The 26,996-nt window shown below is 36.7% G+C and overlaps 1 protein-coding gene across 1 annotated transcript; it reads left to right on the top strand.

Annotated features, from left to right (window-relative positions):
• The first annotated feature begins 6,966 nt into the window (after window positions 1-6,966).
• Window positions 6,967-25,998, top strand: fam83b (family with sequence similarity 83 member B). The gene is made up of 5 exons (XM_059566820.1): window positions 6,967-7,090; window positions 9,971-10,464; window positions 17,638-17,802; window positions 23,035-23,159; window positions 23,680-25,998. Exons 2-5 carry the CDS (start codon window positions 10,018-10,020, stop codon window positions 25,733-25,735), a joined length of 2,793 nt encoding a protein of 930 aa, XP_059422803.1. The 5' UTR covers window positions 6,967-7,090; window positions 9,971-10,017; the 3' UTR covers window positions 25,736-25,998.
• Window positions 25,999-26,996: the final 998 nt, after the last annotated feature.

Here is a 26,996-nt window from a genome sequence, read left to right on the forward strand (position 1 = left end):
CCGGTGGACGGGCGGCGCAGGCGGTGCAGTGGGTGCAGCGGGAGAGGTGAGTTGATGGATCTGCTGGGTGAGCTCGGACACCTGTGTCACCAGCGCTTGGATCGCGCGTCCGGTGTTCACAATGCTCTCCTGCTGCTGATCCATGCGGTTGATGCTGTGATGGATGAATTCCGAGAGTGAAGTGGTGCTCGCTGCTTCCATGTTGGGTGAGAGCGTTCTGTAACGACGGGGTGAAAGGAGTGGCAGGAAGCAAGTGCGAGTTAACACAGTTTAATGAGAACAATGATACAGGACAACAATAAGAGAAAAAGATGAAGGGGATACACTGAAGGGGATACACAGTCCAGGATGGTGCAGGTGAGTGAAGGATCCAGATGGCGGAGATGAGTTGGCAGCAGGAGAGGGTGACACAGGAACTGCGGGGAAGCGAGCCCAAGGTAAGTGATGTTGCTTGTTGGTGATGTGCGAAGAGTGGACGGGGTTCCGGGGAGACACGGACATCCAACGCAGAAACACACAAGAAAGCAAACATAAGTTGAAGTACATGAAACAACGCTCTCACAAACACAAGACGCTAGACAAGCCAATATATAGGGATGAGTAATGAGTGACAGCTGTTGCTGATGACAATTAGCGGAGACACCCACAAACTAATCAGTGCTGACGCGTAACACACAGACTTCACCCACATAGTGCAAAACCCTGAGATCACGGTTTACCAACCGTGACAACTGATTCCAAATTTATTTAGTATATACTTCATCAACAGTTCATCCAGTTGAACCCTAAAATACGTACACTACACAAGAAAATACTTCTTTATAAATGAAACAAAAATTTATTGAGCTACTCTATTACATGGATTTAAAACCTAATGAACACACACACACACACACACACACACACACAGTTACTGAAGAGGATGATAACGGATTTGAATGAAGTACCAGGAGTAAGTTATTCATAAGATCACACCAAGAAAATAAAAAAGCAGAGATGTGTCTTATCTTTACTGCTTAAGATCAATTTGCACTTATTTCAGCAAGAAATAAAGTTTGTTTGTTTTACTTGAATTTGCACTGAAAAGCGGGATTCAGAAGAGTTGGAGTTCGCTTGTTGTCTCATCTCAGGGAATCCTCACGCCTCAAATTGCAGATCTGTCGTTTGGAAGACGACTTTTTGGAAAACCCTCCAACGCTCCTGATTGGTTGGTTGCCTGGTTACGTAGAAACTTCAGAATTTCTTCTAAGAGTTTCGTTTTTTGCAAGACTTTGAAGATTCTCGGCAGTCACGAAATTTCAATGGAGTGTTTTGAGTTCTGGATGACAAGAACGCTAGCAGCGTGTTGAAGCAGGTAGTTCAAGCCATGGCGGAGAAGGAAGCGCCCTGAATTAGTTCAGGCATTGGGGTTTTATGCAAGCGATTTGGTCCATCTCATGACGTGGTCTTCCAATCGACTTGTTGAAAAGCTGGGCATGCTTTCCTTAACATGACGCTTCAACTTATCACATGGGGCAATATCTTTGCAGGCTTTTGTTTAATAACTTAAATATCATCTTTTCATTAATTTTTATTGATTTTATTTCAACTTTGTTGAGGTCCATTAATTATTGATGATTCCTGCGGGTTTGGATCTTGTGATCAGAGTTAATTTAATCAGTTCCTTTTGAGTATATAGCAGCATGGCTGACAGGAAACCAAGTCAGGATGTCGATGTCACATGATTAGCTCATGATTCGTTATCTGATGAGCGGGTGGTATTTCAGAACAGATATACTCTTTTGTGGAATCATGTTATCACTTCTCTTAATGCTGACATAGGTTTTCAGCAATTCCTCTCCTTGACAGTAAACGGGTCCTGACAAGATGAGCATTGTTCCACTTTAGATAATCATTAATGGCGTAGCAGTTTAATGTGTGTTTGTGTGTTGTTCACTGAGGTCCTACACTTCGTTACATCATAACTGTTTCTAAACTTTTCAAAATGTCAATAGTTCGCCTTAGGGGGGCACTCTCTGTGGTTATATGATCTCAGATCAGTTTTATCAATTTGACATTTTTAATGAGACATGTGTGTAATTAGCCCTCTGAGGTCTGAGGTGATTTTGGGGCATTTGAGATGTTCTGACATGCCCTAACACTTGTGCTTATTTCAGCTACTTATAACATACTATTGGTCAACATGTAATTTTTGTTATGTTCAGCACAAACTGTGCTACAATAATATGTGAGTAAGATTGATCTTCATGTTTGCATTTATTTATTTATATATATATATATATATATATATATATATATTATGCGTGGTTAGTAAGTTTTGGGGAAAACAATGTTGCTGAAATAAGGCCATAAAATCCATACTGAATAATTCTGAGTAATCAGTCTTGTAGGCTAGAATATTTACATAAAAATTATGTGAAAATCATTCTGCTTACTCATTTGCAAAAACATTTAATTTTGTAAGACATGTTTTGTGATAGGAAAGAGAGAGACAAATGGCCATCCCCTTGTGACACTGTCACACAGGACACATGTTTTAACCTGCTCAATATATTTTTAATGACTTTATGTATATTTGAGTTTTAATAGGTTTACATGCTGTCTTAGCCATTTTATTTCTTTTGACCATTTGAATGTGTGTCTTCAAATGAGTCTGGTTCTGCCTGTCATGTGACTGATCACATGACTGGAAATAGGAACTGAACAGTATAAAGGAGGCAGCATGTTGAACAATCAGGGTCTTTGACCAAAAGCTGGTCTGAGGAGTTACTTTTGTGGATTTGCCATTCCAGAACTCTTTTGGATTATCACCCTCTTTGGATTGTATGTACACCACTGAACACTTCTCAGCATTCACATCGGGACTTGCAGCATGCTGGAATTCTTAAGGACTGTTTTAATGGTATGGAAAGACTCTGTGCTTTTAACAGCCTAGGATTACTAGTTTTATTGTGTTGTTTTTAAGTCTCTTGTGAACATTGTAAATACATATTTGATTTTCACTTTTGATATTGTTGTTTGATTCCTCTTTTTAAACACTCAAATCCCTCACACAGTTTAATCTGAACAAATTTTAAAATCATGTAATTCGGCCGATAAAGCTGATCGTTACACTCATCAGTGAGTTATGTAACTGTGAGGCAGATAAGACAGAATGTGAGAAGATTGAAAATGTTATTTTTAAATTATTAGCATTTTATTTACAACACAGTATGATCAAAACACACATTGAACAAAATGATAAATGCAACACTTTTGTTTTTGCCCCCATTTTTCATGAGCTGAATTCAAAGATCTAAGACTTCTATGTACACAAATAGCCTCTTTCTCTCAAATATTGTTCACAAATCTGTCTAAATCTGTGTTAGTGAGCACTTCTCCTTTGCCAAGATAATCCATCCACATCATAGCTGTGGCATATCAAGATGCTGATTAGACGGCATGATTATTGCACAGGTGTGCCTTAGGCTGGCCACAATAAAAGGCCACTCTAAAATGTGCAGTTTTATCACCCAGCACAATGCCACAGATGTCACAAGTTTTGAGGGAGTCTGTAATTGGCATGCTGCCTGGAGGAATGTCAACCAGAGCTGTTGCCTGTGAATTGAATGTTCATTTCTCTATCATAAGTCGTCTCCAAAGGCGTTTCGGAGAATTTGACAGTACATACAACTGGCCTCACAACTGCAAACCACGTGTAACCACACTAGACCAGGACCTACACATCGTCTGAGACCTGCCACCCGGACAGCTGCTGCCACAATCGGTTTGCATGTTGACCAAAGAATTTCTGCACAAACTGTCAGAAACTGTTTCAGGGAAGCTCATCTGCATGCTCGTCATTCTCATCGGGGTCTTGACCTGACTGCAGTTTAACGTCGTTACTGACTTAAGTGGGCAAATGCTCACACTCGATGGAATCTGGCACTTTGGAGAGGTGCCCACTGAAGCTGGGCAGGGTTGAGACTGGTCAGTACCTGGATGGGAGACCTCCTGGGAAAACTAGGTTGCTGCTGGAAGAGGTGCTAGTGAGGCTAGCAGGGGGTGCTCACCCTGTGGTCTGTGTGGGTCCTAGCTTCCCAGTGTAGTGATGGGGACACTATACTGTCAACAAGCACCGTCCTTCGGATGAGACGTTAAACCGAGGTCCTGACTCTCTGTGTGGTCATTAAAAATCCCAAATTCACTCATTAGCCTCTGACCTCTGGTCTCCTAACAATCCCCATATCTGCTGATTGGCTTCTCCTCTCCAAATAAAACAAAAATAACGACTTTATTCAACAATTTGTCTCCTCTCTGTCTTTCTGCATCACCATAAAATTTGAGAATATCCACTGAACGCAAGCAAAGTATGCTCTTCTGTGTCCGCTTCAAATTATTGAATAAAGTCGTTATTTTTGTTTTCTTCGCATACATAAGGTATTCTCGTCACTTCATAACATTACGGTTGAATCACTGATGGTAGATGGACTATTCTGACAATGTCTTTCATACTTTCCTGGATCTTGACAGTGTATTTTATTTGACAAGTTTTTTGTCCAAAATATCTTAAATTATATTCCGAAGACGAACGACATGGGGGTGTGTGATAAATTACAAAATTTTCATTTTGGGGTGGAGTATCTGTTTAAACTACATTATCACAGGGTATTTAATGAAAATGCATTTCAAACCTCTTAAGTGTAAGTCTCAATGCATTTAAGAAAAATAATACAACCATTTTTTGCTATCATTTTGCTGCACATTTGGCTCAGAATGCGTTTTGAAATTCACACTGTGTTTTGCTACAATTACCACACAGTATCATGATAAAAATGCCATCACATGTGTCTTATAAGGCTAAATGCAATAAATTTACATCGTAATACTAATGTAGAAAATGGCAAATGTAAATTATATAACTGAAATTGTATTTTCATTTGCACTAAATGTGTACATGTGTAGAAAAATGTAAATTTAAATACAGAAATACATTTTCTGTATTTTACATATTGCATTGCCATTTTGCATATTACATTTCAAAAAGAATTTTGCTACCCATATGCTTCCATAGACAAACGATCACACAGATGAACTGTTCTTAAATATTTTGAGATGACCAGAATCACAGTTCAACCATTGTGCAACCCAGTAACTATATAGTGCAATCATCTCACAACACTTGCATTATGACATTTTCACCCCAAATTCTCATTAGTTTTACATTGTGATTTCAGAGTAAGATTTTCATAAGCCAAATACATCCTTTCTCATCTAACTTTTTTACATGCTACCCTGCCTGTTATTAATGATCGGAAATTATGATTCTACTTGGGAACACAAATAAACACTCCACAAACATTGAAATAATGTAATTTAGGCAGATGAGTAAGATTATTTTCCATCATCCACACTATTGAAGGGATGCTTGCTGGAACAAGCCCACATGAAACATGATACAGTTCAGGTGACATATATAACAGTGTGGGTTGCTTGCATTAAGATTCCCTTTCGGATAGCATTACTCAACTGTGATGCAGTTACCTTAAGGGACAGAAACCTGTTGTGAATGTGCTAATGTGCCTAATGTGGCCTGAAAGACTGCACCTACTTCTGAAATCCTCAAGACATTGAGCCAAACAATGCAGCCAAATGATATGCCCCCTCCACTGAGAAAGGCCTCTGGTGTGTTTGTGACATACACAAGACGTACCTGTGAGAATGAAAGAATGCATTTCCTAAGTGGGCGGGAGTTGGGGGGGAGGGTTAATAACAGGGTTTTTCCCAGTCGGGCATGTGAAATAAAGACAGATGTTGTTTGCTGCCAAATTCTGGGCTTTTACAGTGCTCAACCCTGGTCACATGAAAAGCCAGTCAGTAATTACACTGATTTAATATTCACAAGCCTCGACTACACATACACCAAAATACATGAATTTGAGACCAGATTGTTAAAAAATACCGCACATGTTAAAATATGGTACTTCTTAATGGCCGTTGTCTTGCATTGTTTATATTTTGGTCTTTCTCTTGCATGGCATTTGATTCTTAAAGCAAGCTGATCCCTCAAGACAAAAAACAATTGCTTTTGCCATTGCGCCGGAGATTCAGTAGTGCCAAAAATCACTAGGATATTAAGTAAAGATCAAGTTCCATGAATATATTTTTGTAAATTTATTACCATAAATATATCAAAACCAATTTTTTGATTAGTAACAATTTAATTTGGACAACTTTAAAGAGGATTTTCTCAATACTTAATTTTTTAGATTCCAGATTTCCAAATAGTTGTATCTTGGTCAAATATTGTCCTAGCCTCATATGTTCTGTCCACATCAAGAACAGAACAAAACTTCATGAAAGTCATTCAGTTTTCTTCAGAAATGAAACGGTTCTCAATTCTACAAATGAATCATCAAAATGACATGGATTATGAAATCCTCACTTAAAAGAGCATGTATGGGGGTAAACTGACAAAACCACCCACAGGAAAACTTCTTTTGTTCCTTCCACACAAATTATGGACTGTTGAATGAGCACCATATCCCACTGAAGTCAAGATGCCATCGTTTATAGCAAGCGCATGTGTAGCAGAACCCTTTTTGACAGTCTCCTTGATCTTTGGAGGTATGGAAATTTAAAGACGACAGTGCATAGATAGCGCAAGGAGTTTTTTGCTAGATCAAAACATGCCTCCAAAAATAAATGAATTCATTCATTAAAAAGACCACTAAAGTCACTGAAACTTTGTACGTGTCACATTTACAAAACAAATCCTCTATCAGTGAGAAGACGATAGACTCTTTATCTCAGTGAACTATGAACTCTATGAAATAATAGAGGCGCAGGCTGAAAGATAGAGGGGAAGAGGCGTGTCTTCGGTATGTCAGACAGGTTTACTGCCTCTGGCCAGTGAGACGCTCTCATTATTTGCATGTGAAAACTTGAGTCCCCACCCTTCACCAGGTTTTCAGCACTTCACCTGTTCAGACACATTGTTTTTTTTCTTCAGAGACGAACAAATCTCCTTTAGCTTGTGACATACCTCATCTCTGCTGGTACAACACGGGATAAGAATGCTAAGAGACACATTATGATGCTTTCCTTTTAAGTAAGTAACGTTTTACAAATGGCAAAGGCTTGAATGTATAACTCGATGTTACTGAAGTACTGAATTATTTGGAGCCAGTGAAAAAAAAGCTGCAGAGTACAGATGACAGGTTACTTTGCTATATATCTGCCTGTATTGATTTTGCATATTGAAAGATACATTTCACAATTCTAGTGCATGACATTGTGACGGACTAGTTCTGAGAATGTGTACAATGAACTCATTAGGGTTCTCACAAATAATTTAAATCGATTTTAGTTCTAGATTTATCTTTGGAATGTGCTGATGTCTTATGATCTCTAAGATGAACAGATATTTGATAAGCTTTGTGGAAATTTTCAAAATTAGCTTTTTTCTTATTTTATTTCTGAATTACTTGTTTAGTGAAACTGTGCTTTTGCAAGCAAAATACATTTTTAAGATCTTTTAAATATACAATATAAAAGGCAAAATCCAAACGCAATAAAAATAGTGTTATTGTAGTAACAAATTTCTCTCACAGAACCACAAAATGATTTGTTTAATACCCAGCATTTAGTTTGGGTATACCAAAACTGCTTTTGTTATTCAGTAAGCGTATTAATCAGCGTGTCAGAGCAGATGGGGCTCCAAATAACTTTAAGTGTTGCATGCCAACTCCTTGTCAATGCTTTAGGCCTGTGGAGATCTCAGCACCTGCTGATCAAGTCACGTCAAGTTGAATGAATTAATTATGCCTGATGGGATGAATTTGAAATGGGATGAACCTTGATGGATTCTGGGAAATAACCTTTTTTATCAATAATAATTTTTTTTTTTTTTTTAATGGCATCAAGGTTTTCCAGTGTTTGGTTTTCACCCGAATGTTACTGTTACTTGGTAATAGATATACCATCTGTAACTAACTGTCCTGCAATAAGCAAACAGAAAAAGCTAATATTATTTTCCATATGAATGACCTGTTTTTTTCTGAAGAACTCTGTTAATATGCACAACTGATTGATTGGTTGATTTTAATATTTACTCGACAATATACTATCAAATCCTTAATATAGACAAACAACACATCATTATGATGGATTATTGATGCTTAATGTGCCCACTGTTTCAGTCTTAATTTTGAATTTATTTAAAGGTGAAGTACATAATTTGTACTTATTTTATATTTATTAAATGTAGTTAAATATTATTAATATTGGAAAGCCTCATATTAATCGCGAATGTTTCATTACATTATAGTAACTAAATTGAGCATCTGTTAAAGTTACAGATTATACAACTGACTCAGACAGTTGTGTCTAAGTGGCCATTAGCAGGCTTGAAGGGTTCTGCAACTATTGAAATGATTGGGATAACTTTATTTTTCTTCGGGGCTTATAGACTTACTTAGCGGCAACATTTAGAGAGTGTCAGCTAACTAAACTAACTGTCCTACACCCAGCAAACATTATTAAGTTGGAAATAAAATTTTCTGGTAGCGTCTGGTGGCCAGACTCAGTAACAAAGCAGCACTATTCAATAATATCAACATTTTCTCACAGTTTCAGACGAAAGAAGAAGAAGAAGAAAAAAAAAGAAAAAGAAATCCAGGACAGGTTCTTCATTATAGGAACAGTGAGTCACAGTTTCATCAGCAGCAGAACATGTTACATCTGGAGAGTTTTCTCACCGCTGTTACTCAGTGTTTTAAATGTGCTCTCATTAAAAAAAAAAAAAAAAGTTTTTTAATGCTGTTTAAAATTGTGTAGACTTACATGAGATGGAGACAAAACCAACTGTGGCAGGCAATGCATCAGTTTCTAATACTACTACTTCTACTACAACTACTTCTACTACTACTACTAATAATAATACTTAAATTATGTTATAATTAATATTAGTAATAACTTAGTAAAAATAATGATACCAACCAAACACGATATATATATATATATATATATATATATACAGTATTTAAAGCCAGGTGTAATGGCTTGACAAGTGCAGTAATCATGAAGACATATTTCCAAATGAAAAATTAACTTTAGGTAGGGAACATTTGGGTCCAGTCTAAATGCCTAATATTCACAGACATGATTTTCTACTTACTGTAGCTAGTTGGTGTAGGGTGGTGTTGAGGGAAGGTGGGATTTACTAGACAAAAATGAGTATAGGTCCCAGGATATTATGTCCTTAAAGACACATCATGGAAGAAGAAAAAAAAAAGTAAGTGCAAAGTAAGTTCAGAGTGATGGTACTGATGCATGAGAGCCATCATTCCAGACCAAATGATTGTGGAGGAGTAACATGTTCAAACAAGCAGTTCCTGCAAAGACACAAACCATGATAGCAACAGCATTAAGATAAATGGCAGGACCTGAAGCTCAAAACTACAGTAATTATTACATTTTCTGGGCGATTTTGTTTAGAACATCTTGTCTAGAAGCCTGCAATGGCTGTTCTTTGAGGGTCTTAATGGGAACATTTGGAATAAGTGGCTGAAAATAATAAGCAAGAAATGTGTAAAGCTTGGAAAACACAGCCTTAACAGCAAAGAAGAATCTCCGGTTTTACTTTATTGTGATGGTCCCTCTTACTAGAGTGTTAGTAGAGTTTTAGTAGACTGTTAGGGTTAAGGTTAGCACAAGTTGACGTTCTTGCAAAGTCACTTATAGTCAATAGAATGTACGTTTGGAAACGATCAAAATAAAGAGTTAGCGGATATTAATCAGACAGTCCACGTACACCCTAATGAGAGTTACAGCAGTTGACCCGTAGGTGCAACAGAATGCTCAAAAGGGACCAACAAAATAACCAAACTTGAAATCCATAAAAGATGCTATCATGCATGTATCTAGGTGAGCTGTTACATAATATTGTTGATGTACAGAATTATTGAACATAATGTGTGTTGTTTCTTAGGTAACAAAGGCTATACAGCGTTTTGAGGGATCCAAATCGACCCCGTGATGGAATCCGATTTTTCACTGCTGTCCTCCTCAAAGGGAGAGTTCAAGGCAGAAGATTACATACAGCCACATTACAAGGAAGCATATCGTTTAGCCATCGACTGCCTGGTTAAAGAGGGAGAAGCTTCTTATCAAAATTTCATTAAAGAGGAAGGCATATGCAGTTTCCTCTCTGAAGAGGAAATCAACCATATTACAGAGAGCTCTGTGCAGCCTCCCACCAGCAACCACTCAGAGGAACAGGACTGTACACAGGATGATACGTCCTCCACAGGCACATACTGGCCCACTCACTCCGACACTGACCCGCCAAACCTGGATTTAGGCTGGCCAGAGGTCCCGCACAGAAGACTCGAGACCAAGATAGACCTGCTGTTCCACCCGCCGAAGCAAAACAGCCCCACTATCAAGGAAGTGATCCGCAAACAAATACAGGATGCCAGGCAGGTAATGTTGATAAAACAGCATGCTGAAAGGGGTGTAAATAAACGCCTCTTTGAAACAAGTCCTTCTGTAGATCACGTGCTTTTGAACTGTGCTCAGAGTTAAGAAACATGCTAGAATCAAAACTGAGCTTTTGAATGATATTGTAGCCTAGTGGTAACAGATCTGGTTAGTAATTGGAAGGTTGTGGTTTCAAAATCCACAAGGGGTGATCCAAGCATCATTGCACCTGTCAGGTTGGGAAAATTAGTTTCGCTTAGTTTCACTGTTCATATTTGTATGCATTTAAATATATTGGATTTCAGTGTATAATGTACCTATAAATAATCAAAGACTTAAATCATAGTCCATGTTTGTTGTTGATTCTCTTATGCATCATCATCCGCCAATGCTTCGAGGAATGAGTTGTTCATTCAAAGATTTTAAGGAAGCACTTTTTGTAAGATTTTATGATTTAAAAATACTTTTTTTGATTGAGATTAATGTTTGTAATTTTTTGTTTGCTATTTTTAAATGTCTATGGAGAAAAAAATAAATGAAGGTAGCATTTATTAGGTAAGAAAAAGGCCAATTATTATTATTATAATTATTTTCATCTTTTTTTTCCATATAATATGAGAAAAAACAATATTTCCTCAAATAAGGTCAATGCCTCCATGGTTAAAAGGTATTTTCTAGGCATCCTCTAGAGTGAGTTGTTATTATAGCTTGCTGTTTTTCTTCAGGGTTGAATATAACCGATCAAGGCTATATGAGCCAAGATCTTTTAAATGTTGAAATACAAAGTTTGTCTTTGATCTTCACTGGAATCACCTATCATATAGGCATGCTTTTCTACAGTGCTCAGCCTTGTAGACAGCTTCTACACAGCAAAAAGTCCAGTGTTAAATTAACTCTCACAGAGTTGATTTCAACACTTTTTCAGAGTTTATATAGCTCTACACTCTCCGGAGTTAAAATAACACTTTCAAAATAGTTAAATATTTAACACAATGCCGGAGTTCCTAATTTGACTCCAAAAAAAGTGTTAAAATAACACTAAAAGGGATACAGAAAAACAACACTGTTCAGAGTTGCATGTTTTAGGTGGTTAAATCTGTACAGTCTCAAAAGATCTACAAAATAATGTTAAATAAACAACAGCACACAAAATATTTGCCAATGACTTGTTTATTTGTTATTCTCATATGTGTATACCTTTAGAGTACAGAGAAAGTCTTTCTAAATAAATTATGTTAGCACACTATATAAAAACATCATAGAGGCTCTCAGAGTATACTCTAATTCTGAAATAAAATCTATTTTTAGCTACTTCATTTTGTGTATCTGTAATTTGATACATTTAGCTAAAGTTTGACATGCCTTACAGTATGGAGTTAAAGCCTTGAATTAAATGAATTGCCTCGAAATTGAATGGTATCTTTGCACCCATTTATTTACAAGAGGCAGTACGAAAAAATTCTGCCATGATAGTGCAACATTTTCTAAATGAAATGCCATAACATCTGTTTTTTTCTCATTAAAGTCACAATGTTCTCTCATCTGCTGTTGTTTGGATGGAGGCAGATTGACTGAATGTAAGCTTGCAGGCAGTCGTAAGAAGGGGGCGGGGTTTAAGTAGTCTAAATGAATGGAGAAGTCCTGCATATGTTACCAGATTGAATCTGTTGTTGTGACTAAAGGGTCCATTTATGACATTTTGATTAAAAATGAAAAGGCCATTTATTTATTTATTTTATTTTATTTTTTTACATTACAGTTCGATTGTTCCTTTTTGAAATTTGGCTTCAGAGTAAAACCCTTAAACTGACTCCAATGTAGTGAATGTTTGTTTTATTTATTTATTTTTCAGTTTCTGAATAATTTTCATTATAAGGTGTCCATAATCTTGTATACATTTTTTTGTACAAGGTAGGCTACTGATGAGAGCAGCATTGCTGTCTGTCAGAGCAATGAACCGTTGCATTGTTACAGGAGTACAGGAAAAGTGCCAACCATTTTCACTGCCTTGCCTGTTCACCCCGTGATTCCCTGATAATCACAGAGGAGGCTGTAAATTGATTTCCTTTAAATCATGACTTTTGAAAGCAGGCCCAGAGTTGTGACGTCTTGAACTGTTGCTAAAGATGTAATAAGGCTAGGTGCATCTCTTTCTCCCTCAGGCATCAGTCATGTACACAATACAGCAGTCTCTCCCCAGCAACAGTGGCAGCTAAACTGTGCTGAACAAACACACAGCAAACAATGGAACTAGTTGTGCAATGTGCAATGCTGAAATGATCACTCCCTTTGCAGTTAATGAGACAGGAGTGGCAGAAATATGTAGGTGTGCCTATGAGAAGCAAGCTTTACCACATAAAAAAAAAAAAAAACATTTTGTCATGCAAAGAAAGCCTTGCTTCTGAGGTGTGGAGCAGTCTTTATTAGTAATAAGTGAGAAAGCAATGCCTCCTTTCTAAGTAATGAAGTTTTCTTTGTGTTGTGATTATGAGAGATGATTAAAGCCCTGGCTCATTTAATAATGATTAAGCACGTCTAATAATCACTGAGCAAAGATGGACTGAGATGCATGCTTGTGACTGAGAACAATATCGTCCGAATTTGCTCTCATCAATTCACTGTTGGTCAAATTGTATGACTTGATAAGTGAAAAAAAGGATGTGATCTTATCATTTGATTAGGCATTATATAATGGACTTTATGTTTCTTCCCAATCCATTTTTGGGTGTGGAATATCATTGAACTTTAAAAGGTTTTTAATGAATACATATTTGTGAGTCATTACTTACTATTATGATTATCTACAGTCTACATAACAATGCACAATTGAACAAGTTCCTGAATTGCATGCTCCCAGATTATGTGATGTTAATGAAAATAATATTTTAACATAGTCATATTTAGCCAATTAGAGCTGAGCGATAATAATATAGTTTACATTTTGCAACGATACAAGCAATCTCACTTTTGAGATTTGCTATGTTCTACATCATCCTTCACGCATATACTGTATTTATGCAGATAAAGTTAGATATTCTGTATATCCAACTTTACATATAGAGCTAAGTCATAATATAGTTAACCCTTTGTACCAAAATTATTAATCAAGCAGCATAAATTTGCTATATAGTGTTGCTCTGTGTGAGTATATTGTACTTAAGTAAAATTAGATGTACAATACATCTACTGTAACTTTCTTTTTTTTTTTGCTGGGGGATAATATTATTTACATTTTCAATTATGTTAATTATCAAGGAGTTGAGATATTGTACATATTAATGTGTACAGTATGTATCTGTTTAAGGTTGGATATGCTTATAGTGCTATAATTTATTATTCATTATTCATTCGTTAATAAATTAAAATGCATTGTGTGGCAACCCACAATTGTTACCTTAAAGAGCTGTTTCTACCTGCTGTAAACTATTAAAATTAGATTGGTTGGTGTGATTTAGTATTGATATTATTTGGTTTCCATTTTCAGTGCAAGAAGCCTTAATTGATTGATCATGGATCACTTTTTAGTCCCCCCCCAGTGCAGAGCAGAGTCAGGCCCATTAGGCGACCACCTAGGACAGTATCTCATGAGCAGTGTTGGGAAGGTTACTTTGGAAATGTAATAGGTTACAGATTACAAATTACCCTGTTTAAAATGTAATAGTAGTGTAACTTTTTCAATTACTTTATTAAAGTAATGTAACTAATTACTTTTGAGTACTTTTTGATTACTTTTCTAAATTTGTGAAAATTAAAGAATAATAAATAAAAGCATATACATCAACTTAAATACAGTTATCTAATAAGCATGTGATGTATTCTGTATAATAAACTCCTGAAACATTGGTGTTTTTTTAAACTGCTGTCTCTGTATATGATGATAGTTTTCTCAAAATAAGTAAAATGCACATGAAGTTACACAGAGCAGTTCTAGAAATTATGTTTATGTGCTCGTGTACTCCTATACTGAGACGGCAGAGGTTGAAAACACTGCGAGCTTCAGTAGGCCTATATATGTGTAGTAAATGAAACCATGTCTTTGCCATTAATTTACAGGAGGGGCAGACTGGGAAAAAAATTCAGACTGGAAAATTCAAACTCATACAAACAAATTCATGGACAAAACTATTTTTTGTATGGACCTGACATAAAAAAAGGTTTAAATCTTTAATTTGGGGACATGCAAAATAGTTAAAAGTTATCTCCTGAACTGCACCTTCACTTCCATTTTTCTCTTCAGTCTCTTTATTTTGCCCAGTTATCCATCTCTCTCATGACTTTAATACTCAAGATTGAACAAAACTATACTTTACAATACAATACTCTACAATGCTACAATATCTTTATAGAAAAAATCCTAATACTGTACACGAGTCATGTTTTTCCCTTACAAAAAATTACCATGCTTTTATTAGTGTGAGTGAAGTGATAAAAAAGTGATGTATGGTGACCCATACTCAGAATTTGTGCTCTGCATTTAACCCATCCGAAATGCACACACACAGAGCAGTGAACACACACACACACACTGTGAGCACACACCCGGAGCAGAGGGCAGCCATTTATGCTGCAGCGCCCGGGGAGCAGTTGGGGGTTCGATGCCTTGCTCAAGGACACCTAAGTCGTGGTATTTGAAGGTGGAGAGAGAACTGTACATGCACTCCCCCCACCTACAATTCCTGCCGGCCCGGGACTCGAACTCACAACCTTTCGATTGGGAGTCCAACTCTCTAACCATTAGGCCACGACTTCCCCTTATTAGCCTATATAAAAGTAAAATAACCTTGTTTTATTTTTTGTTTTTTTTGCAAATGGATAAATAAATACATTTGTAAAATAATTTTACATTTTTGGTTATCACAGTTAAACAATAGTAAACATTTTCTCTGGATTTATAGTTAAATATTAAAATGTTAATTTTCGTAAGGGTTGTGTTTGTTGTCTGTCGTAGCTCCCCCTAAACCTATAAAAAAAATCTGAATTTTTTTTCAGCTAAATTCCTACTGTAACATTACAACAGATAATAATGATGTACTTTATATAGTATTTTGAGTGATGACTGATGAGCAACGTGCTGCTGCTTGATTAAATAAATAAAAAACAAAGACAAAAAGGCATCTTTACAGATGAAACTGATCTGAAACCCTGAACAGTAGTTCTGCTTCTCTGCTCCAGCAATCCTCTCTCTCTCTCTCTCTCTCTCTCTCTCTCTCGCATTGATTACTCTGAGTCTGATCCAAACCATTTGGCGGAGGCGCGGAGAGCGCGCGAGTCATGACTAACAATTCATGATTTATTAGAGATTTAATTATCAAATGGCGGATTCGCAAATGATCGCTTTAGTACATTCGGCAGGCAATTATACAATAACGATATTAAATAGTGGGGCAAAATCGGCTGTCAGGCCACCAGGAATTGTCCTGGTTCTCCCGGTGTCCAGTCCGCGCCTGATTTCCACAGACACGCAGAACGTGCAGGAGTCATATATTGCATTTTTGGGGCTTTATATTAACAGACACAGTCGATGTCATGTTTTGATTCAAGTGTACTGACCTACTTTTGATTTAGTCATCCAAAATGTGGCATATTCCGTCCGCGTTAGGCATTTCGTTTTTATGACTGGATTCTACGAACCAGACTGTGTTTCCGCATCCCGGAAATTATTAGGGCGGTATGTCTCAGAATAGTCAGTGCAATTTGGGAAAGAAATCAGTTAAATCTGTATGTGGATGTGGGTAAATATTCAAATGTAATCCCCTTTGTAATCGTAAAAAATTTCATAAGTAACTGTAATTTAATTACTCATTTTTCCTTAGTAACTGTAACTAATTACAGTTACAATAATTTTGTAATTAAATTACGTAACGCCGTTACATGTAACTAGTTACTCCCCAACACTGCTCATGAGGCCGTGGATTTACCAAACCAATCTCAGTGTGCTGAATGAACTGCACCTCATGTGGCTCTGGAGCTCTGATTACATGTGCTCCCTAGAGTCGACTCACAGCAATGAAACACTTGAGCGATCTATACAGTATCTTGTCAGGTGTGTTTGGGGCAGTATTCTCATCTATGGTGCCAAATGATATTGACAGATATACTAGCCTCTGCCAAGCCAAGATTCAATTAATCTAAAGATGGTTTCATTTATTTAGACATTAGAACATTATACAATGGAATATATCGACAGCACATCAGCAGTGAGGTTTTTTTTTGGTTGATGTGTTGACAGGTTTTTGCATAAATGTATGAAAGCAGGTGTGAGAAATGTCTTCTTCTTTTTTTTTCGAGCTTTTTAAATCATAATTGCCATTATAACCATTTACTTGTATTTACCAATATGTTGTTGCATATGCTGTCAACCCTTAAGCACATGGGTTATTATTTTGTCTAAGTAAACAAGATATGCTCGGTTTAAAAATGTGAGCATGTGCAGAATGAATGATCTAAACAAGCTTAATTGAAGGCTTGCTTATTTTCAACCTTTATTTTATAAAGCATCTTTTTTCATATTGCTGTTTTTACCCCTGTTGCGCATCTTTGAGTGGTACCTTACAACCTTAGTCAAGGCAAAATCTCTCATAAAGCCTCTCATTGCTTTATTTGAAATACAAAATTGTAAACGTTGCTCAAGATTATATGCTGGGCAACATTTTTCATACTGACAAGATCTCGTCAATTTCTATAGAAATTCTTTATTAATCATTTGTTAATCAGTACATGTTGCCAAGGGTGTGGCAAATACGACTTTCTCTAAGACTCATTCAGCATTAACGGAACATCTTAAACCTGTCGAGGCTTGAATCAAGGAATGTTGGTCTTCTTGAAAGACAAATGCTCGGACTAGGCCTTTTAATAGTAAAAACTGAGTCTTCTCCCCTGACTTCTTTCTGTTTAATATTAAGCAAAAGGCCCAAGAAAATACATACATACTGTCGGTTTCATGAAGGCTACTTTTCAAGTTATTAAAATCGGTCTAGATGCATTTTTTTCTGAATCAAAGAAAAACAAAGGGTGCCGTTTTAATAAACCGAAGCAGCTTCTGGGCTGACACTCTGCTTTGTGTAACTGACAGGGATATCATTGGTTTAAGATAATATCAGAGACGGCCTGTTCTGAAAGCGAATACCACAAAATCCTCACATTTTGACTGATGTTTTCATTTTTATGTCTGTACAGGTCATAGCAATTGCAATGGATGTTTTCACTGATGTAGACATCTTTAAAGAAATGGTGGATGCCTCAGTCAGAGGTGTTTCTGTCTACATTCTCCTCGACCACAATCACTTCAAAAGCTTTCTCAATATGATAGAGAAACAAGACATCCAAATCCAAAAACTCAGGGTAAGTGACCATATTCTACTGTATATTGCCTTCAAATCATGTGTCATCAAAATGATCTCCATCCCAGAACAGCATCATTTACTATATTAACACCCTTTTTAGAAAACAAACATGCAAAAAAATAAAATAAAAGAAGAATAAAACAAATGTAGAGATGGATAAATATTCCAAAACATATTTTGGTCCAGTGGTATGATTCTGGCTTTGCCTTGTATACGCCTTTTAACAGCGCTACTGCATATCAGAAAGTGTGCGTTTTGTGGTTTCACTGAAATGCAGAGCAGGCAGTGAAGTGAAGTGCATGTCTGAGAGGGTCTGAGCATCCTGTTCTGCTCAAGAGAACAGTGCAGCTCTAGATAAATATGTTGCCTCTCTACCATTGACAAGAGGGAAGCATATTGCTTAAGGTATGAACCTGTGCAAAGTGTTTTCTTGATTGACTGCACTCGCTAACGGAGACAAGAATGTGTGTACTGGATCAAAAACACTCTCTGTACTGAAACATAAAGGAAAATAAAGGAATACTTCACCCCAAAGTTTAAATTTTGTTATTAATCACTAACCCCCATCTGCCATCAGTGGTTCAGCCATAATGTAATGAAGCGACAAGAATAGTTTTTGTACGTGAAGAAAACAAAAATAATGACTTTATTCAACAATTTGTATTCTTGCAGCACGGTTGGCACAGAAGAATGTACAGTGATTGTATTTAGAAGATATTCTTCAAAATGGCGCTATGGTGATGCAGAGAGAGAGAGGAGACAAATTGTTGAATAAAGTAATTATTATTGTTTTCTTTGCGTACAAATTGTTACGGTTGTCAGTGTAATTTACTTGCCAGTCAATAGGACAGTCACGAGCCTCTCGGTTTTCATCCGAAATATCTTACATTTTGTTCCAAAGACAAACAAAGTCATTAAGTGATTATTGACAAAATTGTAATTTTGGGGTGGAGTATCCCGACATCCCGACATGAACCGGCATACAAACTGTCAAAATGTTGTCCCAGAAAATTCTGGCTCAATTTATCCCAACTTAAAAGATGAGTGCACACAAATACAGTGTCATGTGTTTTACCATAACGGTGTTGTGACTTTGTGTATGATGCTTTTGGTCCTAAGACTGTGACAACGGCCGTCTTTGAACCTCTCTAACTGTACAATATACGACCACCGTTTAGAAGCCACAATCACAGAAATCGCCAAGATTGATTCACAATGCCAGTCTTTTGTCTTGGAAACATGAAACTCATGCGGTGTGTAGAGCCATTCAGAGACTGCTGTTGTCAAGGTCTTCCGAATAAAGATAGCCTGCAAATATTTTTTCACAGTGTCAGAAATGCAGCATGATCATCGCACACTGCTGTGACCCACATTTATTGCCCAGCCAATAAAAATGAACCTGAAATGGTGTGTTGTTCAATGCAACAATGCGCTAAAACTCAATTCAAGTTTTTTGTATAGCGCTTTTTACACACACACTCACAAAAAAATCTTTGCAAAGCAGCTTTACAGAAAATTAAGTTTCTACAATAATTAGTATTAACTTATCAGTGGTGAATGTCAGTTTATGTGCATATGACAGACAATTTCCGAAAAATTTATACAAGACAGTCAACCAGACGATGAACACTATTAACAGCAATTATTATATGATGCAGTCACACTTGTAGCAATATTTGGTAGTTCTGTATGTAAATGCTTACATCTTTAACTCTTTTTAACTTCCTCTTTCACAGCTTTTTCTTTTTTTTCAGCAAACATAAAAATTACAGCTGCCAAACTGTGCTTTGTCATGCTGTTTTTGTTTACCACTAGCGAATGCTAATGACGTTTTATTCTTCAACAGTGACTTGGTCTACTGCATGTGTTACAAGGTGTCAATACAGTATTGAATGCATGTCATACAAGATTATTATATCTATGTTGCACAGAGTGATTTATAATGATCTTTTAGGATTGCTAAAATTGTGCAGTGTGTAGAAGGTTTAAAGCAGACCAACATGGCCCCTCCCCCTCTTTTGCATCACTGACCCAGGAAGTAGCTTGTTGTAGTCCCTACCAGCCACTTGTTGTAGGCCATATGGTGTGAGTTCTGTAAAAGACAATTTTTTCCTTGCATTGAAGTTTGAGTATCGTAACTTTACAGATATTTTTTTTTTACGATCAAACAGCCACATTACACACTAACTAAAGTTAAAAAGGTGAAATCATAATCAGTGACCCCTTTAATAATTGACCATTTTATAAACATGGTGCAGTTTAGTTTTATCTGTAAAATGAACACCCATTCCTTGCAATGACTGAAGTATCATTTTATTAATAAGGGACAGCAGCTGTACAGTATATCTGTGACCATGTAAATTCAAGAGCTTCAAATTGCAGGTGTTGATGGCAACAAATGCAATTTTTGTTATTCGATACATATATTTGATTCCTGCGTGTGACAAGATTTCCTCATTTATCTGCATTATATTCTTCTAAGCTGATGGCTGGGGCTGATGTCAATGTAAAGATGTGACTGACAGAACGCATAACCAGAAAAACTAAATGTCAACAGCAATCTGCAAACTTGTCATGCTGTTACTCTTGTTTCTTTTTCAGAGCTCTCGTCTCTCAGAAATGTTTGTTCTTTGTTCAGGGCGATAAAGGAAATGAAAGCTGTTGAAATTAAAGAGCCGTTCTTTGAGAAACTTTGAGAAACATATACTGTACATAACCAACAAAAGAAGATTAGAAAATATTTTTGACCTGATCAGTTTCAACTAAATATCATCTTTGCTCTTTGTATGCAAATCAGTTAACTTTTTTGTCAAATGTGACGGAAATATTCATGTTCTTATGATGAGCCATATAAAGAAGCTATGAAATGGAAACATCGTCCCTCCCACTTCTTCCCAGAGGGTTTTAACTATTATTTTATGAAAAACAAGCTGCAATTAAGATTTTTTTTTTCTCACCACACCCCACTAAGTGCCAACATCAGAGTATTTTTCTGCTACTGACATTTTTTGAATACATAACATAGCAACAGCAGTTGATGCAGATCCTGAAATTTTTATGGTTGATTTACTATTTTAAATTAAATTTAACAGACTTTCTTTGCAGTGGAAACAATAAACTTTCATTTTACAGTTGCACAAGACATGCCCATCAACATTAGTGTTGTTCTGTTAGTGTTGTTCTGTTAATGAATGGCGGAGACGCGTGGTTTCATTTTCTACACACAGAAGTGAGTCTGACGCTCGCGTGATTTCAGCGTTTGTTGTTGTTGTTTTTCTGGGAGACATGTGTGTCGCATTCTTTAAAATTCCATCTGGAAACACAGATGCTGTGTCACCAAACCCCCCGACGAAAGAAGAAAGCTGTAGTCTTGCTTCATTCTTTTAAATGGATACATTAGTCTTGTTTAATATACAGTACAGACCAAATGTTTGGACACACCTTCTCATTCAAAGAGTTTTCTTTATTTTCATGACTATGAAAATTGTAGTGTGACTCTTCAGTGTGACTCTACAATTTTCATAGTCATGAAAATAAAGAAAACTCTTTGAATAAGAAGGTGTGTCCAAACTTTTGGTCTGTACTGTATATTAAACAAGACTAATGTATCCATTTAAAAGAATGAAGCAAGACTACGGCTTTCTTCTTTCGTCGGATTCTTCTTTCTTAATTTCATAAAGTACAAGTTGATTTCAAAATGCACCTACATTTTTTTTGCATTTTTCCAGTTGAATAAAGACTGTTTTTCCCTATATATTTAGTCATTGAGGATGTCTTTAAAAAAAAAAAAAATCTAATCTTGTCTAGTACTCGTATACCCAGTCTCGTGTCTCAACAGCTTTGTTGCTTTAGCAGCAGTGATAAGAAAGGACCCTTGGCCTCACCAGACAGACTTCCTGACATTATCTTTATTTACACAGCAATAATGTGGTTTGCTTGCCTTTCATTTTATTTCTGCTAAACAGACAATGTCTCTGTGTAATTTCTCATTAAATCAGCATTAAACACCAAATACAGCATACAGTATGTGACCATGGACCACAAAACCAGTTATAAGGGTACATTTTTTGAAACTGAGATCCATACATCCTCTTAAAGCTGATTAAATAAGCTCCATTGAATACTGAATAATCCGTTTGCACACTGGAATATTTTTCTATGCACTTTTTTAATGTGCATTGCACTAGTGTAAGTTATCTTCATAGTTTCTGCTTATAGTGTACATACACATTACATAATCCATCTGTTTAGTATGTTCATAGTATCTGTATATCATGCAGATATGTCCATAGCCTTAACTGTATATTTATTGTACATTTGTAACATATTGTAGACACTATGTATACTTAACTTATTGCTTTTTGCATTTCTGGTTAGATGCTAACTGCATTTCTTCTTGCCTTATACCTTACATGTGCAATGACAATAAAGTTGAATTGATCTAATCTAATATTACTAATCAAAAATGAAGTTTTTATATATTTACGGTACAACATTTACAAATCATTTTCATGGAACATGAACTTTACTTAATATCCCAATGTTTTTTGACATAAAATGTAAAATATTTACCTATACAATGTATTTTGGCTATTGCTACAAATATATCCCAGCAAATTAAAAACTGGTTTTGTGATCCAGGGTCACACGTGTTTAAGTAAAAATGGGTATTTGGTAGGGAAAAAATGCTGGACAGGACTTTGTTCATTGGGAATTGATTGGATGAAAAGTACATCTTAAAAACCAAAATGAAAACAAAGTGGCTGGATGAATAGTTAGAGAAAATCTTCACATCAGCAAGAAATAAAATTAAGGTGGAAATTATATCGCATCAGACTTTTTAATAATCGATTACACTGTACCGAAGTACTTGATGTTATAATAAGAACAACCTTTAAAGGAACAGTTCAGGTAATCAACCGATTGAGCACAGTAAGAGCACGATCAGATAATCAACTTAATTAGCCTAATACTAAATATGCATACAGCCAATTTAACTTTTTTCTGGCATCCCTTCTCCACCCTAACTCCTCCCTCCTTAACTATTCCTATCCCAGCTTGGGATAATGAGGGAGTTCTCCAGCTTTGGGCTACATTCTGAGCACAGAACCCTCCCCTCAGACAGCTTGGCATATATACATATAGGCATACTTGCATATTTCTATTTGCTTGTTGTCTTGCTAAAATATAACCGGTTGTTGTTTTTTTGTTGTTTTTTTCTTGGCTATAGAATATGAGGATACGCACAGTGAAAGGCCAGGAATATTGTTGCAAATCTGGGGTAAAGTTTCATGGAGGAATGGGGCAGAAATTTATTCTGGTAGACTGCCAAAAGGTATTTTTTGGATCATACAGGTGAGGTGGCATTTGTTTTATTATTATTTTACTTTTTAATTAATTTGATGATGATGATGATGATGAAGATGATATATATATATATATATATATATATATATATATATACTGTATATATATATATACTGTATATATATATATATATATATATATATATATATAAATTTATATTATTGTTACTATTATTATTTTTGTAATGCAAATTATTTTTTGTGAATCGATTTGCTCAAATAAAAATAAATGGCTATTGCATTATAATCCAAAGCCATTTATGCTTAAAAATGCATTCAAAATCTGTCTTCAATGTCCATATACTTCTCTGAGCCACTTTATATAAGGACTCCAAAAACATTTAACGTATGTCAACAAAAAGTACACAAATTTCTGGCTCTCAGAAGCATTTTTCAAATGATTGCAGTCATTTAAAACTTTCCCAAAATGAACTGCTTTCTAACACATGTGCATATGTTGCTAGGAATGAATTTAATAACTATGCTTATGTTCCTTTCTTGTTTGACAGCTTCATGTGGTCTTACGAGAAGATCAACCTCAGCATGGTTCAAGTTATAACAGGCCAATTAGTGGAGACTTATGATGAGGAATTTCGAACGCTGTATGCTCGATCGACAGTCCCAGCTCAGTTTCAGATTGCAGGTGTGAACCAGTGTGAGACAAAGCCCAATGGTATAGTGGATGGATTTCTGATTCATTCCAGCAAGCCCTTTGAAAGAAAAGATCATTTGAGGCACACGCTTGACGCTGTTTACCGGCAAGCCTGTGAAAGAAGATCAGGATTCTCGGCACTGAGAGAGGTTGAAGAAAGACCACTTGTTACACCCCATGCTCGACTCCTTCAAGACACATCAGAGTTTTACAAAAGACACAGTTACGCAGGAGAACGGCAGGAGCCTGTGTATCTGCCAAAACTGGCCAATCATGGCTCTAGTAATTGGAACGTGGCAGCAGAGAGCAACCGTTATGGCGGTTTCTCCAACAATGTGGACAACCAGTATGAAAGTTACGTCATCAACCCGAAGTTCAGAGGCTTAAACATGCGCCAGTCTTACCATGGCCATGACAAACAAATTCTCAACATGAGGCAAAACCTGCCCAGTTTAGCAAGTACTTCCAAGTCCTTCCTTCGGACATGGAGGATAGAGTCTTACCTTAACAACAGCAACGACACCCCTTACGATGAGAACTACGATTATCTGGACCAATTTGAGGAGAATAAAATGGCTCCTCCACAACACTCTCGCATCAGGTCATCGGTTGTTTTCACGTCTACTATACCGGAACAACCAGAGACAAATAGCTACTCCAATAATTCAGCATCCTCCAACCATAATCCGGCACGAATACAGTCAAACGCTCACATGTATTCCTCAACCCAGTGGAGTCAGACAGCCCAGCACGATGACTACTTGCTGAAGAAGCGCAGTTTACAGATTTTAGAAAACTCAGGAAGTAACATGACCAATAGCTCTGGAAGGGATGCAATATACGCAAGTTTAAACAGGGCCAAAAATCGATTTGCAAACAAGGAGCATGACTACCAGCAAGATGACAGATACAAAAGACACAGCTTGGCCGATCCCAGGTCCAAGACATATAACAGTAACTTTATTGAGCCCTCTAGTTACATGTATGCATCTTTACCTAGAAAACAGAAAGTCTGCGATGTGTCCGCAAATGTGAATCCCAGAAATGGAGCGTACACACAAAATTTCAAAGAGGACCAGAGGTCCATCTCTCATCATGATTTCAAAAAGGCAGGTGAGAGCAAAACAACCTCAGGAAACATATGGCAAGAGCCTCCCTCAAGAACTGTGTCAGCAACGCTTCTGGACACGGAGGACACTCAGCCTTTGAAAACTAACAGCACATCATCGCAGCACTTCTTGAAAAGAAGCACCAAGAAAATAAAATCCCTTCTTAACATCCCACAAAAGGGGGACAGCTCACCAAAAGGAAAGAACTCAGAAAGTCTTAAAATGGGAAGCAGCACAGATACGATTCTCTCAGATTATGATGACACCACGGAAGACAAGAAACACCAGGGTAGCACTGCCAATTCCACCAAGTCCATTGAGAGCAGCAGACTGAAGCGAGCTAATGGGAATATCCCTGGAGCTGAGAATCAATCTCCTGGCCTGGCGGGAGAGGCATCTACGCCTCGGTTTAGCACCGAAGAGCTTCATCCCTCTCACACCCCTGCAAGTGCAGAGACCTCCAAAACACAGGAACAATCCATGGTCATTTCTCAGAATGAGAAGACAGACTCGACACTAACCAGATCAGATCTGGTGTCAAAGCAGCAAGTATCCGTAAACAGGCTGTATAGCAGATTTGAGCCACTTTGCTCATTTGAAAGCAGGCGTCCCACAGCAGGCCAGCCTGCTTATGTACCCCAACAGAGTCATGTAAGCGAGAAAACAAGGAATTCTGTCTTTTTAAGAAGACAGCCCATGAATGATCATAGCAGTTATACAAACCAGCAGGCACAGGGACATGACAATAAAATTGGCCGTTTCATTCAAAGGGTAGGAAATTTAATACACAAGAATAAATACTAAAACCACTAGTGAAATGATGTTGGAGCTGAAGCGAGTCATTTCTGCACCACTTTTTACTGACCAAATGAAATTGCAAAAATTGCACAAATAAGTATTTTCAAACAGGTTTCTAAAGCACTATTCTACACCTTTCAATGGTCAGACCAACCAATATTCCTGCCCCTAACTATTGTCAAGGTTGTTGTGTCATACTGGCTGGGATTCTCGTGTTCAATGGTTTGTTGAAACTGTCATTGCATATTAAACTGGGATAGTAGAAAAAAAATAATATTCTAAAAAATTACACATTTTGGCTTTGAAAATATGCAACAGTGATGTTTACTTGAATGCATTATTGCTAGTGCCAGTGTTGAAGGTTTGCAATATAACTGGTGGAAAATGCTGCAAGCACTGTTACACTGTTACTTTGTAGTAGCTTCTGTTTTATTATTATTAATATTATTTGTAAATTTAAAAGGAATGTTTTGTGTTGGGATAATGGGCAGACTGGGTTCATTACATCTGTCACTTGAGTAATTGCAACTTGAAACATTTACTGAGAAAAAAAAAGAACGAAAAATGTCTTCTTACAAGCTGTAGAAACCATCTGTACAACTTTAAATTGCACTTCAGCCTGGACAAATGCTTCCCAGAGATATCCCAGATTGTTTAGAGTCTAAACTGAAATGCTATATACTATATAACATATATAATGTTGGCTTGTGGGTAATTGGTGCTTAGCTATCTTTAAGGGTGACCACACTGCTTTTGCACTATATATAGCTCATGATGTTGCTTGTGATAAGATGGTCTGTGTCATGATTGATCCAAAACAGTTCTCTATTAAAAATGTGCATTAATGAGTATCATTTCACTCACAGTGCACATGCACAGTATAGAGTATACTGAACAAACAATATCAAAATGCTTTTCTCTAACTACAGTTACTACTTTGTTTTGTTTTTTTGCACACAAATACAGTCACTGTTGCTTGTATCCCAATAGGCTACTTACCAAATAAATGAATGGTCATGATGTTGAAACAGTATTATGATGCGAGGAACAGGAAGATAATCATGCAATTAACTCAATTGTTTGAGTTTACTAGCATCAAGTTTGATAACGGCTTATATTGCGTATATAACACGTATTAACAGCTTTAATTAATTTGGTAAGTATTCCTGGACTTCATACTGACACCTACTGGTGAGGATGCAGCGTCATGCAAAAGCAAAAGTCCTTCAAGGAGGTGTTAACAAGAATCGGCTGGTCTTAGGATTTT

This window comes from Carassius carassius, chromosome 14 (genome assembly GCF_963082965.1).
Source record: "Carassius carassius chromosome 14, fCarCar2.1, whole genome shotgun sequence".
Classification (NCBI taxonomy): Eukaryota; Metazoa; Chordata; class Actinopteri; order Cypriniformes; family Cyprinidae; genus Carassius; species Carassius carassius.

Bases quoted from the DNA above. Each gene is read 5' to 3' on its own strand.
- fam83b (XM_059566820.1), top strand. From the start codon at position 10,018: ATGGAATCCGATTTTTCACTGCTGTCCTCCTCAAAGGGAGAGTTCAAG. The intron at 10,465-17,637 runs GTAATGTTGATA...ATGTCTGTACAG, and splicing joins AAATACAGGATGCCAGGCAG to GTCATAGCAATTGCAATGGA. The intron at 23,160-23,679 runs GTGAGGTGGCAT...CTTGTTTGACAG, and splicing joins GTATTTTTTGGATCATACAG to CTTCATGTGGTCTTACGAGA.